We start from the raw sequence: 19,305 nt of genomic DNA on the forward strand, positions 1-19,305 counted from the left end.
TTTGATCATGCAGTGCATTTTTGTTTTTAAAAACAATTTTTCAGGTAGGTCTAACATTAGTATTGAGGTAAGAAATACTAAAGACATTTAATAAGAAATCAAATGTAAATTAATATTGGTCTTCCCTGAATAAATTAAATTAGATTAATCCTTACACTTAAGGTTGCAAAAGTTAGTCATTCAAGAGCAGTGAGTGTCATAAAGGTTCATCAAACAACACAAAACAAAAAGAAACTCAGAGACGGCAGCAGTTTATTCGACAGCTGTCACTTTAAGAGCGAACACGGATACGGTTACATGCAGTGTAGACACGACGGGGTTTACGTGCATACTCATCAAGACGGTCATTTAGTACATACATTTGTGTGTATCTGACCATTTCAGCGCAATTTGTACTCGCAAGCTTTTTGTGAGATGGCCTGTGTGTGTGTGTGTGTGTGTGTGTGTGTGTGTGTGTGTGTGTGTGTGTGTGTGTGTGTGTGTGTGTGTGTGTGTGTGTGTGTGTGTGTGTGTGTGTGTGTGTGTGTGTGTGTGTGTGTGTGTGTGTGTGTGTGTGTGTGTGTGTGTGTGTGTGTGTGTGTGTGTGTGTGTCTCTCCAGACCGTGCCCGCGAGTGCGGTTTGAACACTGGCAAGACTTAAAAATAAATGCAAATGATAAACTTTAGTGACGATGCGACACTGCCTCGATTGTGCAAAGTGGCAAATCCTGTGTCAACTGTGCAGCTCGATTTTAGTGCACATGCGATGCGCTGATGTGAAGACATTTGAGCATTTTGAAAGGGAGAGAGAGCGCGCGCACACGCGGTGATTCACGCGCGCTGTTTGTGAACTTAAGTTATGTTCCACAGAACGTTTTCAAATGACTGCGTAAGTTATTTAATATAGAAATATGAATTGTACCTCACCTTCAGTATTATAATTATTTTACCCGTGCTGGAAAGAGAATGAGACGGTGTCGCTGCATATCATGCCCTCGCTCTCACGACAGGTGCGGGTTTTATGTGTCGTCAGCATGCGATCAGTTCATGAGATCGGCCTTTTTGGAGACCGCCGATCAATCATCCCAAAGCGATTATCGACCGATCGAGATTGGTTGCCGATCGATCGGAGCACCCCTAACTGAAAGACACCTGTTTTCAAACGCCTGCTTTCAAACACTCCCATGTGTTTCTGTGTAAGCGGTGGAGAGCATTGATCATTGTAGCCAATCACATACATATATGTTGAGTGTGTGAACACAATGGCCAATCAGAGGTGTTTAAGAATCTGTTCAACAGCACTCAAAATGTACAGAAGTCGGTACTTTTGACAACACTAGGAGGAACTGTAAAAGACGGCTGCTGTTTCAGTGACTGACGTCTGTCTAACTCTGCATAGCATGAAGCACGCTGATGATGTGTGATGTCTGCGCGAGAAGGTGCGCTGAGGTATGAAAATACATATGCTGACAGGCAGGTACAGGACATTGATTGGACAAACATTTTATGGCCCTACAATGTGAACAGACTTTGAATCAGTGGAAGAAAAAAAAAATTCTGGAACAAATCACATACCCTGCCTTTAAGGAAAGATCTTGTTCTAAATAAGATCCTGAGAGAATTGCCATACTAAACGGATAAGATGTTTTTGAAATACAGCACCAGAACCCAATCCAACTGAGAGTTTATGGGTGAACTTGGAAAAGGCTGTTCACACACAATCTCCATTCAACCTGAGCGAGCTTGAGTTAAACAGAACAATGGAGGGAACAGATGTGCAATGTGTGTGTTGACATGAAAGAATATTTTACTGTTAATCAGTGTCCAAAAAACACACTAATTAATTCCTCTGTGGCTCAATGTAAAACAAGAATGCTTCCAACTGGGTGAATACCCCTTCTAAGGGCCACAATACATTTGGAAAATTATGTATGTAATTTAAAGGTGCAGTATGTTAAAAAATGTTTAAATAAAATATACAAAAGCCACTAGGCCATTGTTATATATTTTGTTTAGTTGAGTACTTACAATATCCCAAATGTTTCCAACTATTTGTAAATCATGAGAATGTGATGTGTGAGGGAGTCGCCTGTCGATGACATCATATCTGCGTTCCCCTCGGTTTCTGGTTTTATTCTGCAGAAACGCTTTACTCTCACTGCAGTGTGAACAAGTGTCATAGCAGCCGCTGAGAGAACACACAGAGTAACGTCATCACATCATCAAAACACTCAGATGTGTCTAATATGATAATCAGAGCTGCGTTACCTCACAATCATGACCGGAGGAGCGGAAAATGGCGCCGGCGGCTGTGTCATAATAAAAGTCCCGCTGCTCGTGAGGCGTGTGTTGCGTTCATCTTATTAACAATCGCTCCAGCGGTTCCTCAGCTCCACAACACTCGTCCTGCTCTGCTTCAGACTACAGTAACGTTAATAATCACATCCATCAACATGATTTCTGCCCGAGTCCTGTCCAGATTCTTTCCCACCGGCTGTGAGGTGAAGACCACATGTCCCGAGATTCTGCGCTCAAACTTGCCGTCATCAAACTACGCTTTTGTTTTGAATAGGTGACCTCTAGCGGACGGAAAAGTTACATAGTGCACCTTTAATGCGTTATTCAGATTTTACCATCATACAATAAACTGAAATGGAGGAAAGCACACAGACACACACACACACACAAACAAAAAAGCTTTTTACTGAAATTAAACTTGCGATTTAAACTTGTGCAGAGCAGTGGGGGTTCGTCAGAGGAGGTAAGGGAGGCACAGCCTACCCAAAATTGAGGCGAAAACAGGAGTACGATTTAATGTTAATAAAATCGCTTTAGCTGACTTCAGTAATATTTTATGCTGTTACATTGGTGAACAGTGTTGGGGAAAGTTACTTTGAAAAGTAATGTGACTAATTGAGTTACTTAGTTACTTTTTAAGAAAAGTAATGCATTACGTTACTTTTGCGTTACTGTTTCTCACCTGGGCTGGGCTTGTTTTTGTAAAAAAGTTAGATTTTTGTGCAACGGTAAAGACCTCTTCATACCAAAATTGAAATAATAAGCCCCAGGCTGAGGTAAAAATGCAAATTTGATGAAAATTGGATAATATTTAGAGGTTTGAAGTGCTGGAAAAATTGTGAAGCACTTAAAAGCCCTCGGTCCCCTCGCCGTATCGGCTCAAATGCATAAGCAATTTGACTTATTATGGGCTCAAGAGTCCTTTCAAGTTCATCTTCCTCCATTTCAAAACAAGCGTGCGTTAAAAAATTAAAGAAATGTTTATATTACTTCACTGGCCAACGGAGCAAACTGTGGTATTGCTAGATGGCGTCGCCCTTGCTCCAAAAGCTATAACAAAACATTATTTTTTCTTTAAAATGGTTACAAATTAATTGTGTTTGTTATATACGTTTTTTAAAAAAAGTGAAAATCAGTTTACTAAATAATGTAAACTTGACTGACTGCTACATTTCCACTTTAAAGGCACAAAATTTAATTTTTCTCCGCTAGAGGTCGCTTATTCAAAACAAAGGCGTAGCTTGATGACGCCTTGATTTCAGGGAATCATGGGAGTTGTCGTCTTCACCTCTACAGCCGGTGGAAAAAAAATCTAACGGATATGATGTCATTGATAGGCGACGCACAGACACGGTCCTGGTTAAAGGCGGCATGAAATCAAATTTTAGAATTCGTATTTTTTTATATTAATATTGTAGTGTTTAATATAACTGATTTATCTGTGCACTTCATTATTTTTTAAAAATTAATTTACCCTTATAATCTTTAATCAAATATGTTAACTTTCCCTCCCCCATCGAAACGACCTCTCTTCTCTCCCGGTCATGTGCTATGGCGTGAGGGCGGGGTTATCGCCCCGTCTCGTTTCTGCACCTCCTCTCAGAAACATGTCACTGATCGTGGTTAGGTGCATTTTTCTCGGTATAGAGACAGAGCGACACGCGTCATAATCTGAAGACCACGCCCACCGGGGGGGAAAACAATCGAACGCTCTCCATTGACTTTGCATTGCGTGAGGCTGCATCCTTGTCATTTCTGACTTATTACAAAAAACTGAACAATGTATTAAAGCTGATATGTGACAAAGTGAACGGCAAACAAGCTAAACAAAATCCAGAAGCAAAAACCCAGACGTTTTTATAAGCTGTTGACCCAAAAAACGAGCGTTTAAGGACAAAAAAGTGGATTCAGGCCATTAAGGCAGAGCGCTACAAGTCATATTACACTGAGAACTACGGCGACTAGAGGGAACGTAATCAACGACAGGAAATATCATATATAAAACGGACATTTGGATATTTGACTTAACAGTGACAACATGTTTACTGCACACATAGACATATTGAGGCATACTGAGTGTCAGGATCCCAAAATGTACCCATTCTTCCTGCTGAAGCGTCACTTCGTATTGCCTGTATCCACTTTTATCTTCTTAAACGCTCGTTTTTTTGGGTCGACAGCTTATAAAAACTTATTTCTGTGTTTTTTAGCTTGTTTGCTGTACACCTTGTCACATATCAGCTTTTAGACATTGTTCTGTTTTTTGTTATAAGTCCGAAATGACAATGAGGCAGCCTCACGCAATGCAAAGTCAATGGAGAGCGTTGGATTGTTTTCCCCCCCGGTGTGGGCGTGGCCTAAATACGCTCTGTCTCTATACACAATACCTTCTTCAAGAAGGACTTGAGGCAAAAAGAGAGAAATACATGAGGAATAAAAGCTTTTTTTTTAAATGTAAAAATTACTCGATATAGTCGGACGAACAGCTTATCGCGACGACTCGCACTGAGGAATGCAGCGTGTGTGAACGCGCTTACGGCGCGCCCCCCTTATAAGGGAGAGCTGAGAAAAAAGCTTTACAGAAATAAAGCCATAAAAGGCTTAAAATAAGTACAATCTGTAGCATAAACCAGCGAAAAGTGAGGAAATATGCTCAGTAACATTATGTAGAAAAGATTTAGAGAGAAAATACATTTATTTAAGAGATAGAACGAGTTTTTCTCCACAACTGAGTGCAAACTTCAAATCTGCCTCCATTTTGTTAGCAACGCCCAACTTCCAACGATCCAATCAATTCCCGAAGGACGAAATCAAGCCTCGCCCTACATTTTTTCTAATTTCAGAAGCCGTTTCACTCGGATATACGTCACAATAAGGAGAAAAAGACGATCTCAACTTCCGTTTCATGCCGACTTTAAAATTGCCTATTTCTCTGGATTTAAACATTCTTGGAAACATTTGGGATAATGTAAGTACACAAGTCAACAAGATATACAACATTGTTGTAGTGGCTTTTATATATTTTAATCCAAAAATCTTACAAATTGTGCCTTTAACACAGACGTTTAGAGGGACAGAAGGATGGATTTTTGCTTCAAGTGATATAGGCTGGGAGAGTTAAATTATATTTAATTTGTTTTGCTCCATATGTCATTAAGTTTCTGTCTAAAAGTGACCAAAAAGCCATTTTAAAGCAGTTAAGCGAGAAAAAAAAATATTGCGCCTCTATTTTAAAATCCCACCAGGCGAGAAAACATCAACGGAGCAGCTTGATAATCACTGTTCGAACATGACCACAAACACAAATATTGCTATTGGCTGTAAAGACTTACCCCATTGTATAGGCGATTTGTGGGTCAGATGTGGGTCACTTCATTCTGGAGCTGTTCTGGCCACATCATCACTGGTGCACATGAATCCAATGACTCTGTAATGCTGGTCTATGTTTAAAACCAGTAAACAAGCAAGCATAAACTATTACTCTGTTGGTCCAAGATTCAAATCTTCCTCCAAGTGGTACTAATAGACAAAACTGAGGTGTTTGTCTCTGTTTCTTTCCACTTCCACAACAGACAAAACAATTAAAAGCATTTAATCTGCGTCTCCTGTAAATAAAACTGTACGGGCATCTGAATGGAAAAACACCAACACTGTTTACCATATGAACACATTTGGGTGAATCATGAAACCTCATCATGAATGGGTCATATTTCAGAATCAAAAACTACTAATGTGAACCAAATGGAAATTATCATTGAGAATAATGAGAATTTGTGGAGTTGGCATTTTGATTTGTTGGTGAAAGGTAATCTGGACTGGTTTTGACAGGTTTCTATACACTAAAACAACAAACTACCTCAATCCACAAACTAGTCCATACATGAATATGATTTGAGACATATCTCTTTACCTGTACTTGAGTGTCGTAGTTTACCATGGTAAATATGAATGAATTCATCAGTGTCTGATTTAAACCAGTAGGCCATATTTTAGGGATTTGTGAGAGACGCGTTTCTTCCTCCAGGGCAGGCGATTCAGCGTCACGTGATCTAGTATTGCCGCCTTTTCCGCTAAAAACGGTTATACAGTTAGACAATAAAACTAAATTACAAAAATATTCTGAACATTTATTATGCTTTGAATGTGATTACATATGAATTTACATTGTTTTACAATATAAAAACAGCGGAAATAATAATTGTACTTGCATAATATATATATAATGCAGTGATTGACGCAGAAGGTGATGATTGACACGCATTGCAGCCAATCAAAAGGAGAGTTGAGTTTGAGTTTGGAGGGGCGGGAGAACGGGCAAGTGCACCTGAGAAACACCCGAGACACTTGCACTCCTCCAGAGACCGTCGCAAGATAAAGGTATAATAATATTTCATTTACATATATATGTGATTATATTCATGTTGGACCATTTTTTATTTCTTAAAAACAAAAGGTAGAAATTACCTTATTTGACGTGGTTAAATAAAACATGAATATTTAATATAACAGTCATATAGAAAGGTTTTTGTCCTTTTTTTGTTTTAAAATTAGTTTTTTCATCTAATATTTTCTCACAATGTTTTGATTAATATGATGATAGTGGTGCGTTATTTTGGGATTAGGTTTTTCCTAGAGAAAGATGAAATATATCACGTCTGTTGATAATCGTTTTTATGGCGGTTTATGTTTACAATTGCCATGGTTTATGTTTCCAAGCCAACAGAAATCGCTACATAAAACACTTCCTTGTAAGCAGCCCACGTGACGTCTTGAGGACCACCTTGAGTGAGTAATGGCCGCCGATGCAGTGCACGAGCTCAGACAACAGTGCCTCAGCAGAGGTGCGGCAGGAATCAAGGGTCTTGGAAGGCAAGGACAATATTCAAATCTCGTTTAAACATCCCACAGCGAATATATAAATCCCATGATTCAAAAGGACGAGGTGATGTGGGGCAGTGGTTAAGTTTCAGGGCTGATAATTGGAAAGTTGTTGTCCTCTGCTAAGCGACTGGTGAATTATTACCGTTGAGATAATTAACCTCAGGTTACACTAGTGGACCAGAATCTCACCACAACCAAGTCTCTCTCACACACACACACACACACACACACACACACACACACACACACACACACACACACACACACACACACACACACACACACACACACACACACACACACACACACACACACACACACACACACACACACACACACACACACACACACACACTATACATGTATGTATGTGTGTGTGTGTGTATATATATATATATATATATATATATCGCATACTAATACGTAATATCAAAAGAAAAAAATAAGAATTTATGTTGTGCATAAAGAAATTTGAGCCTATTTCCACCGTCCTTTTCATGAAAACTGGCCTGGTAAAATTCTCAATACTGAAATGCAGCTGTTGTTTTTGTACTCCTCATTATTCTTTGTGATTCTCATTCGCTTATTGTTGCAATATTTTTCAGAATTACCAAGATGTTTTTATCTAAAACAGCCTAAATTACGATTACAGTTTCTTTTATTCGCTTTGGTACTATTTTCACAAGAAAGGTGTACATTTTCTAAACTCATGGTATCATATCATCAAAAGTGCACTTTTTTCCCAACATTTCAGCATATTTTCAATTGTGTTAGTACAATACACAAAACCATAACATTTCCTTTTCACCACAAAAAATAAGAGTTTCTCTAAATGTTTCATTCACAGTAATAATTGCCTTTATAAAACTTTTGATTTGCATCTCTTCTCGTTCACTTTAATACATTTGTCTATTATTTAATCCACTGATCTTAATGGTTAATTAATTAATTAATTAATCATTTGGTACACCTATAGATATTGATTATATAGACATAGTTTCTACTTTGTTTGCAATTTCCAATATGGATAATGTATTATATGTAATTAATAATTTTTTACATTATAAGCGTTACATTATTTACACAATTTATCTTAGATTATAACTACAATGTTCAAAAGTGTGTGTGTGTGTGTGTGTGTGTGGCCTGGTAAACTCTACATTATGTCCCCATAAAGATGGCAATATCTTAAATCCTTGTCTTTGCGGGGACATTTTTTGGTCCCCATGGCCATGAGGAAACAAGCTTATAAAAACAGAATGTGTGTGGGTTTCTTTGTTTTGTTTTTTGGAAAATGTAAAAATGCAGAAAGATAGTGAACCAGACATGTGGGTGTGTGTGTGTATGTGAGTGAACAGAGCAGAATAGAGTATAAGGGAAAGGAAATAGTTACGGTGTAACATCAGACTGATCAGAAATGCACCAGAAGGGAGACAGATGGCATCAAATACAGCTTTTTACATTACAGTATATGCCATGTGATACTGTAAACAGATTACCATGGTAGAGACACATTACTGTACCAACTACAGTATAGATTCAGTCATATGGTACAGCGATAACATTTACTGGATTGGCAGCAAACTCTAGCCCAGAACCTCATGGCTGTCGGAACTTCATCACACCTTTTGATAACACACTGAATAGATACCATTACAAACATTATAGATTCAATTATATAATTATATAAGTGTATTTTCTAATGAGGCATCTGTAGCCTGTGTTACTGTAGATAATTCAGCAACGCGGGAGATTTGAAACATGTATCTTGCATTTTTTGCTGTTGAATGAACTGATTGTTTAAAGTACTAAACTGAAAGAAGATCACACTGTTGTGTTTCGGTGATTAAACCAAATGTTCTCATTACATATTATAATAATCTTGAGTTTGAAACCATGGTTATGTGGACTGAAGATGTGTGCAACTGAATGAAAGCATCAGATCAGGTTTTGAAAGAATGACGAGCTGTTACTAGTGTGCGCAGTTTGGATTTTTGTACTAAGAGTTTTGAAAATGTTCACCTTACTTGTGAAAATAGTACCAAAGCGAATAAAAAAAACTGTAATAAACTGCACAAATACAGTTTACAATGCAACTTACATAAATTATCATTATCTGAAATTGAAATATTTTTTAAAAAATCGGTGTCTTAAAATAGCCATAAAATATACATTCTAATATATTACTTATTTAAAAAAAAAAGAAGTTGCTAAAGACAAAACTGCTTAAGACCTTTTATACACTGAACATTAATAAGGGGTATGTCATCATTTCTTTTTTTTACATCTGAATTTCTGCTTTTTATATCATAATTTGTCACAATCTTAACTTTTGTCATAATTATTACTTTTTGTCATTATTATGATTTAAAGTTAAATTTTTGACCTTTCATCTCATACTTATTATGTCACCATTTTGAGTTTGTCATAATTATGACTATTATTGTCACATTTCTGACTTTTAATCTCATAATTATGACTTGGTGTGTCATCATTTTGACTTTTTTTGTCATAATTATGACTATTAAAGTTACATTTTTAACTTTTAATCTCATAATTATGACTTAGTGGGTCATAATTTTGACTTTTTGTCATAATTGTGACGCCTATTGTAACATTTTCAACTTTTCATCTCATAATTATGACAGTGTGTCATCATTTTGACTTTTTTGTCATAATTATGACTATTATTGTCACATTTCTGACTTTTAATCTCATAATTACGGCTTAGTGGGTCATAATTTTGACTTTTTTTCATAATTATGACACCTATTGTAACATTTTCAACTTTTCATCTCATAATTATGACTGTCATCATCTTGACTTTTTTGTCATAATTATGACTATTATTGTCACATTTCTGACTTTTCATCTCATAATTATGACTTGGTGTGTCATCATTTTGACTTTTTTTGTCATAATTATGACTATTATTGTCACATTTCTGACTTTTCATCTCATAATTATGACTTGGTGTGTCATCATTTTGACTTTTTTGTCATAATTATGACTATTATTGTCACATTTCTGACTTTTAATATCATAATTACGGCTTAGTGGGTCATAATTTTGACTTTTTGTCATAATTATGACACCTATTGTAACATTTTCAACTTTTCATCTCATAATTATGACTGTCATCATCTTGACTTTTTTGTCATAATTATGACTATTATTGTCACATTTCTGACTTTTCATCTCATAATTATGACTGTCATCATCTTGACTTTTTTGTCATAATTATGACTATTATTGTCACATTTCTGACTTTTCATCTCATAATTATGACAGTGGGTCATAATTTCTACTTTTTTGTCATAATTATGGCTTAGTATGTCATCATTTTGACTTTTTGTCATAATGGACACTTATTGTAACATTTTCAACTTTTCATCTCATAATTATGACTTAGTGTGTCATCATTTTGACTTTTTTGTCATAATTATGACTATTATTGTCACATTTCTGACTTTTCATCTCATAATTATGACAGCGGGTCATAATTTCAATTTTTTTGTCATAATTATGGCTTAGTATGTCATCATTTTGACTTCTTTTTTGTCATAATTATGACTATTATTGTCACATTTTCAACTTATCATCTCATAATTATGACAGTGGGTCATAATTTCAACTTTTTTGTCATAATTATGACTTAGTATGTCATAATTTTGACTTTTTTCATAATTATGACATAAAATCACGTTTGTCATATAACTTGAATTGATGGATTTTGGGGTGAAATATGAATTGGACGTGTACTTCATGAAATTCACTTAATAAGTGATGTTTGAGGTGAAAAATCGATATTTCAGATAATAATTGTTCTATTTCTTGCGTATTTTCCCCAGGACGTTCCGCATTATGGACGACGACGGCAGTAAATCTCTGGACTTCCAGGAGTTCCAGAAGGGTCTGGAGAACTACGGCGTGTCCGTGGGGAAGGAGAAAGCACAGCAGATCTTTGCCATGATGGACAAGGACAGAAGCGGAAGCCTCAACTTCGAGGAGTTCCTTGAGAAACTGAGGGTAAGAAGAACAAACACAGTGTCTCCGGCTGCAGAGATGTGTCTGCTCCAGGCTGACTGCGACGTGTCTGTGCTTCAGCCGCCCATGTCCAGCGGCCGGACGCAGGCGATCGCTCAGGCCTTCCAGAAGCTGGATAAGACTGGAGACGGCGTGGTGACTGTGGAGGATCTCCAGGGGGTGTACAACAGCAGACATCACCCCAAACACCAGAGCGGAGAGTGGACAGAACAACAAGTCTTCCGCTCCTTCCTGGACAGCTTCGACTCTCCGTACGAGAAGGATGGAAAGGTTCCTCTCCTTTATTCCTGCATTACATCATCATCACGAGTGTTCATTTCCTCTGCCCCTCATACACAATAACATCATTATTATACCCAAAAGCAGCACTTCCGCTAATAAATTGACACTATGCAAAAAGATATGAAAACAAAACAGACCTGTCTCTTTATGTCGACTTTTTATCTCATAATTAGGACTTAGTATGACATAATTTCACTTTTTAAGTCATAATCACAGCTTTTATGTCATGATTATGCTTTAATTCATAATTTGATTCAGTTTTTCATAATTTCAAAATTTTTGGTCACAATTGTGACTTTTAAAGTCACATTTTCAACTTTTCATCTCATATTTATGACTTATGTCATCATTTTGACTTTTTTTGTCAATTATGAGTCACATTTTTGACTTTTTATCTCATGATTTAGTATGTCATAATTTTGACTTTTTGCCATAATTGACTTTTAAAGTCACATGAAGTATGTCATCATTTAATTTTTTTGTCATAATTGTGACTTTTTGTCATAATTATGACTATTTAAGTCACATTTTCAACATTTTATAACATAATTGACTTAGTATTTCATAATTGTGATTGTCATAATTATGAGTCAAATTTTTTCGATAATTGACTGTCATAATTTCAACTTTTTTGTCATCATTGACTTTCAAAGTCACATTTAAATTTTTTCATAATTATGACTTATTGTCACATTTCTGACTTTTCATCTCATAATTATGACTGTCATCATCTTGACTTTTTTGTCATAATTATGACTATTATTGTCACATTTCTACCTTTTTGTCATAATTATGAGTCAAATTTTCTACAACTTTTCATCTCATAATTACGAATTATTGTCATAATTTGAATTTAGAATTCTACATTTTGTCATAATTTAAAAAAATGTATCTCATTATTGACTTTCTAAATTCATAATCTCAACCTTATGATTTACCAAAGCATGTTTTTGGACTTATTGTACCTACCCAATTGTTCATAAAATGTTTCATTTTGTCAAAATTAAATAAATGCAAAAAGACAAAAACAAAACGGTTATTAAAGATAAAATTTATTTAAGAACTTTATACACTGAAAATTTAAAATAGTCTCTTTCTGCTGACTTTTTATCTCATAATTATGACTTGGTATGTCATAATTTCGACTGATTTTTTTAAATAATAATCTCAACTTTTATGTCATAATTATGCTTTAATTCATAATTTGATTTAGTATTTCACAATTTCTAATAAATAAATTTCACGATTGTGACTTTTAAAGTCACATTTTCAACTTTTCATCTCATATTTATGACTTTTTTTTTGTCAATTATGAGTCACATTTTCGACTTTTTTTTCATAAATTTTGTTTGTCATAAAATAATTGACTTAGTATTTCATAATTTTGACTTTTTGTCTTAATTATGAGTCAAATGTTCTATAATTGACTGTCATAATTTAAACTTGTCATAATTATGACTTTTAAAGTCACATTTTCAACTTTTCATTATTCATAATTGACCTTTTAATTTAGAATTTCCACATTTTGTCATAATTTGTTAATCTGTTAATCAACCTTATGAATTACCAAAGCATGTTTTGGGATTTTTTTTTGTACCGACCCAATTTTTCATAAAATATTTCATTTTTTCCAAATTTAAATAAATGCAAAAAGACAAAACGATTAAAGATAAAATTAATCTAAGAACTTTATACACAACTGAAAATGACACCTTTTATAAATGAATACAATACTTTCATATATTTTATATACAAATTATTCATTTCGAGTTATGTTTAAGACCTTTTTTTGCCAAGTGAGCTACTATTTCACCCCTTTGACAGCAAAACATGTTATATGATTATAGCTATTATACTATAATTGTGCATGGAAATGATGTTTTTATGAACGTACCTGTGTTTCCTCCTCCAGGTGACTCTGGAGGAGTTTGTGAACTACTACAGTGGGGTCAGTGCTTCTGTGGACAGTGACGAGTATTTCATCAGCATGATGAAGAGCGCATGGAAGCTGTAGTCATCATCATCATCTTCATCGCCGTTTCACTGCATTCCATTTGTCTTTAGAAATAACACTGAAATGCTGCAAATTGTAAGTGATTTACTTGTAGGAATCATGTCTAATTAAAGAGTTTGTATTGCTACATCTTGCCTTAATGTTTCACACATTGCCTGAGCCCCTCTCACAGATCCAGCTGATTCTGATTGACCTTTGACCCAGGTGTCTCAATCAGTTAAATCACACCAGCTGTGCGTCGATGACCGTGATGCAGATGTTTATGAGTGTGTGTCGCCATCTGCTGAACATTCACAGCATGACACCTACAGATTAGAACACAAATATTGACTCCGCACAGATTTCTGTCAACTTCACCCAAACTAAACTCTCTCCCGTTCCAAAGTTTAGGGTCAGTGAATAGAAATTAATTCTTTTATTCAGTCAGGATGCATTCAATGGATCAAAAGTGACACATTTATAACGTTACAAAAGACTCCATTTGAAATCAATGCAGTTTAGAATCTTTAGAACTTTCTATTCAAAGAATTCTGCAAAAATATGAAGCTAAAAATATGATAATAATCATAAGTGTTGATCTCGAGCAGCACATCTGAATGATTTCTGAAGGATCATGTGACACTGAAAATTAAAAATAGTCTCTTTATGTCGACTTTTTATCTCATTGTGACTTAGCATGTCATAATTTCACTTTTTCATAATTTCGGCTGACTTAAGTCATAATCACAGATCTTATAGTCATTTAAAGTCACATTTTAAACTGTTCATCTCATACTTATGACTTAAAGTCACATAAATGATAATTATGGTATACTTTTGTATAACATAATTGACTTAGTATTTCATAATTTTGACTTTTTTGTCATAATTGTGAGTCAAATTTTCAATAATTGACTGTCATATAATTTCAACTTTTGTCGTCACGTTTTTGTCATAATTATGAGTCAAATTTGTGATAATTGACTGTCATAATTTCAACTTTTTGTCATAATTATGACTTTTAAAGTCATGTTTTCATCTCATAATTACAAATGATTGTCATAATTGACCTTTTAATTTACAATTTCTACATTTTGTCATAATTTCAATTTTTTAATCTCATAATGGACTTTCTAAAGTCATAATTTCAACCTTACGATTTACGAAAGCAAGTTTTTGGACTTATTGTACCGACCCAAGTTTTCATAAAATGTTTCAAAATTAATGCAAAAAAAAAGACAAAAACAAAACGGTTATTAAAGATCAAATAAATTGAAGACCTTTTATACACTGAAAATTAAAGAGTCTCTTTATGTCGACTTATTTATGATCTCATAATTATGATTTAGTATAACAATTTCATGCTTTAATTCATAATTTGATTCAGTTTTTCATCATGTCAATTTTTGGTCACAATTGTGACTTTTAAATTTACATTTTCAACTTTTCATCTCATATTTATGACATGTCATCATTTACAATTATGAGTCACATTTTTAACTTTTTATCTCATGATTTATTGTCATAATTAAAAAAAATTGTCATAATTATGACTATTAAAGTCACGTTTTCAACTTTTTATAACATAATTGACTTAGTATTTCATAATTTTGATCTTTGTCATAATTGACTTTTAAAGTCACATTTTCGTCTTTTCATTTCATAATTACGAATTGTCATTAATTGACCTTTTAATTTAGAATTTCCACATTTTGTCATAATTTCCACCTTATGATTTACCAAAGCATGTTTTTGGACTTATTGTACTGACCCAAATTTTCATTTTTCAAAATTAAATAAATGCAAAAACACAAAAACAAAATGGTTATTAAAGATAAAATTAATTTAAGACCTTTATACACTGAAAATTAAAAATAGGCTCTTTCTGTCAAACAGGAATAAATTACATTTTCAAATATCAAACATTGCAGTTGTTTTTCATAATTTTGATCGAATAAATGCAGCCTTGAGACGAAATATAAAAACCACCTCACCCCAAACTTTTGAACGGTAGTATTTCTCACATAAAAGTATATTATCATATTTCCTTTATGCAAAATACATTTGACTTTGGGGTGAAATATGAGCCAGACTCACTCATAAAAAAAAAAATTCACAATAACTTCATAAAGAAAATCCCTTGTGAGAAAGTGAAGCCCACAATTTGACATAAGACAAAAATTTATTTCAAATGTTTCATTTTTTTTGTAGTTTTTTTTACTTTGATATTACTATTTATTTTGTAAAGGAGTTTGGAGACATGGTGTGCTAGTAAGTGATAATATACGCATAGAAATTTACAGAACATTCAAGGGTACAAGTGTTTTTTTTGTCCTTTTTTTCAGTCTAAATGCACTCAAACTTCCAACACACGAAGAAACATCGTCTCCAAATGACATGAAAATGGATAAAAAGTTAATATAGTAAACCAATATTTAAAAAAAAAGGCCAAAACAATACAAACCCTCAGAATATGGGAAATAAAAACAAATACAGAGATGCTGCTTTAAATGTTAAATTCTCATCAGATCAACTAAAAAAAAAAAAAAAAAAAAATCTGAAATATTAAACATTAATCTGCCCCTAAACGAAGCTACACGAGTCGATGTTTGAAGAGACGCTGGGCTGGAGATATTTCTCTTACTGGGGCGAGTTCTAGAGACTACAGCACGAGTCCATGTGCCGGTTAAGTCCTTTATTCGTTAACACCGATGAGAAATCTAACTACCATCTTAGCAGACTAGTTAAAGTGTCAGCTTGTCCTAGAAGGTGAACATCCAGGAGACGCTTGGGGAAACTGGCAGAAATCAGACGGAGAAAAAAAAATTAAATTGGAACAACTACACCGAACACGGGGGATATAGGTCAGGTGACAGGTGCTACCGGCCAGCTGATTGGCCGATGAGTGTGATGATGCGGCAAGGTCACGATGAAACGCTCTGAAGCTGAGAGCCAGTGAAAGGGGGAGAGAGAGAGAGAGAGAGAGAGAGAGAGAGAGAGAGAGAGAATGAGTAAAAAACGGTCCCACGGTAGAAACTGCAGTCTTGTCGATTCCGTGTCTTAAACGGAGAGAGAAACACCCTCACACTCATCAATATGATGAGCGACCAAGTCCAAAGCCATACATGGAAAAGTCTCTTTTTTTTTTTTTTTTTCCTTTTTGTTGTCTTTTTAATTTGTTTGTTTATTTGCAGTCCAAGAGGAAAAAAATAAAAACCAACGAAACGATAAAAAAAAAAAAAAAACAGCTCCAGATTTACAATAAATGTTGGAGGGGAAAATGAACTACAGAAGTTTGGGTGAGAGACTCCGCCCCCTGGGGTCCGGCGGGGCTGTCCGCAGAGATGCCTGCGCTGAAGCCCTGGTGGCGGCTGTGGGTCGAGCGGAGCTTCGTGATGCTATGTGCTCTCGGCCGCCGGGGTCTCGCTGTTCTCACAGTTCCCTGGAGGAGAGACGCAATAAAACAACAGCATATATCATTACCTTGCCATTGGGTTTTGATTACTCAATATTTAGGATATTAAAGTGCCCCTATTATGTTATTTTAAAGGTTTTTGAGTCTCCTACATCAGGTTTATGTTCATCCAAGGTCAAAAACGCTTTCATTTCTCATAATATTGCATTAGCTCTTTTCTCTGTGTCTGAAACGGATCAATCAAAGATTCAGTCTCCCGAATCCCCGCCTTTCTGAGACCCTGCTCTGATTGGTCAGATGGTCCAGTCTGTTGTGATTGGTCTACTCTGCTCTGATTGGTCAGATGGTCCAGTCTGTTGTGATTGGTCTACTCTGCTCTGATTGGTCAGATGGTCCAGTCTGTTGTGATTGGTCTACTCTGCTCTGATTGGTCAGATGGTCCAGTCTGTTGTGATTGGTCTACTCTGCTCTGATTGGTCATATGGCCCAGTCTGTTGTGATTGGTCTACTCTGCTCTGATTGGTCAGATGGTCCAGTCTGTTGTGATTGGTCTACTCTGCTCTGATTGGTCAGATGGTCCAGTTTGTTGTGATTGGTCTACTCTCCTCTGATTAGTCAGATGGTCCAGTCTGTTGTGATTGGTCTACTCTGCTCTGATTGGTCAGATGGTCCAGTTTGTTGTGATTGGTCTACTCTCCTCTGATTGGTCAGATGGTCCAGTCTGTTGTGATTGGTCTACTCTGTTCTGATTGGTCAGATGGTCCAGTCTGTTGTGATTGGTCTACTCTGCTCTGATTGGTCAGATGGTCCAGTCTGTTTTGATTGGACTACTCTGCTCTGATTGGTCAGATGGTCCAGTCTGTTGTGATTGGTCTACTCTGCTCAGATTGGTCAGATGGTCCAGTCTGTTGTGATTGGTCTACTCTCCTCTGATTGGTCAGATGGTCCAGTCTGTTGGGATTGGACTACTCTGCTCTGATTGGTCAGACGGCCCAGTCTGTTGTGATTGGTCTACTCTGCTCTGATTGGTCAGATGGTCCAGTCTGTTGGGATTGGACTACTCTGCTCTGATTGGTCAGATGGTCCAGTCTGTTGTGATTGGTCTACTCTGCTCAGATTGGTCAGATGGTCCAGTCTGTTTTGATTGGACTACTCTGCTCTGATTGGTCAGATGGTCCAGTCTGTTGTGATTGGTCTACTCTGCTCTGATTGGTCAGATGGTCCAGTCTGTTTTGATTGGACTACTCTGCTCTGATTGGTCAGATGGTCCAGTCTGTTGTGATTGGTATACTCTGCTCTGATTGGTCAGATGGTCCAGTCTGTTGTGATTGGTCTACTCTGCTCTGATTGGTCAGATGGTCCAGTCTGTTGGGATTGGACTACTCTGCTCTGATTGGTCAGATGGTCCAGTCTGTTGTGATTGGTCTACTCTGCTCAGATTGGTCAGATGGTCCAGTCTGTTTTGATTGGACTACTCTGCTCTGATTGGTCAGACGGCCCAGTCTGTTGTGATTGGTCTACTCTGCTCTGATTGGTCAGATGGTCCAGTCTGTTGTGATTGGTCTACTCTCCTCTGATTGGTCAGATGGTCCAGTCTGTTTTGATTGGACTACTCTGCTCTGATTGGTCAGATGGTCCAGTCTGTTGTGATTGGTCTACTCTGCTCTGATTGGTCAGATGGTCCAGTCTGTTGTGATTGGTCTACTCTGCTCTGATTGGTCAGATGGTCCAGTCTGTTGTGATTGGTCTACTCTCCTGATTGGTCAGATGGTCCAGTCTGTTGTGATTGGTCTACTCTACTCTGATTGGTCAGATGGTCCAGTCTGTTGTGATTGGTCTACTCTACTCTGATTGGTCAGATGGTCCAGTCTGTTGTGATTGGTCTACTCTGCTCTGATTGGTCAAATATTTCAAATTAGGAGCATGTGCTCCTTGAGAAAAAAGCACCAACGTGATAAACTAAGCGAGTCTGCTTTGCAGAAACACCATGCTTCATGCATTCTGATGAAATGCACGTAAATGAAAGTGGCGTACCGCTGCTGGTGGAGTTCCCCGTGCCGGAGTTGGTGCCGCTGCTGCTGTTAGCCGGCTCATCATCGTCACTGTCGTCTTCGTTTGACTGTGGGATCTCTGGCTCGGCCGGGGCCGGCGTGCTCTCGGTCTCCGGCTCCACACGGCTCCGCAGGGCCAGGATCCGGTGATGCAGCGCCGCAGCCAGCTGACCGGCATCTTTAGAGCTCGCCTGAGGACACACACCACACTCGCTTTGTGAATGTTCACCATGATACAGGCTTCCCAAAACCAACATTTACATGACTTTCCCAGACGCTGATGAATGGATAAAGATGAGTGTTTAAATGGGAAAATTACTTTATAGAGAGTGCACACACAAAACGATTTCTAGTAGAGG

The 19,305-nt window shown here is 36.5% G+C and overlaps 2 protein-coding genes across 10 annotated transcripts in view; one reads left to right on the forward strand and one right to left on the reverse strand.

Moving 5' to 3' along the window:
* Positions 1 to 7,048: 7,048 nt before the first annotated feature.
* Positions 7,049 to 14,696, forward strand: capsla (calcyphosine-like a; the record flags this gene model as incomplete). 2 transcript variants are annotated; one of them, XM_079819959.1, is made up of 4 exons in its annotated part: positions 7,070 to 7,146; positions 11,010 to 11,187; positions 11,266 to 11,475; positions 13,400 to 14,696. In XM_079819959.1, 4 exons carry the CDS (start codon positions 7,070 to 7,072, stop codon positions 13,499 to 13,501), a joined length of 567 nt encoding a protein of 188 aa, XP_079676085.1. In that variant the 3' UTR covers positions 13,502 to 14,696. The 2 variants fall into 2 exon arrangements, with proteins under 2 accessions (XP_079676084.1, XP_079676085.1); XM_079819958.1 differs by having other exon boundaries at positions 7,049 to 7,146; positions 11,010 to 11,475.
* A 282-nt stretch (positions 14,697 to 14,978) lies between these two features.
* The window catches only part of ranbp3b (RAN binding protein 3b), a 49,109-nt gene continuing 44,782 nt past the window's right edge, over positions 14,979 to 19,305 (reverse strand). For 3 of the 8 annotated variants that reach the window (XM_079819956.1, XM_079819953.1, XM_079819952.1), the window contains 2 exons: positions 18,930 to 19,137; positions 15,311 to 16,922 (listed from right to left, as the gene is read on the reverse strand). In XM_079819956.1, coding sequence (XP_079676082.1) covers positions 16,879 to 16,922; positions 18,930 to 19,137 — 252 coding nt within the window. In that variant the 3' untranslated portion in view covers positions 15,311 to 16,878. Of the gene's footprint in view, positions 17,268 to 18,416; positions 19,138 to 19,305 lie in introns of all 8 variants that reach the window. The other 5 variants (XR_013816756.1, XR_013816757.1, XM_079819955.1 and 2 more) reach the window with 4 other exon arrangements.

This window comes from Gobio gobio, assembly GCF_949357685.1.
Source record: "Gobio gobio genome assembly, chromosome: 6".
NCBI lineage: Eukaryota > Metazoa > Chordata > Actinopteri > Cypriniformes > Gobionidae > Gobio > Gobio gobio.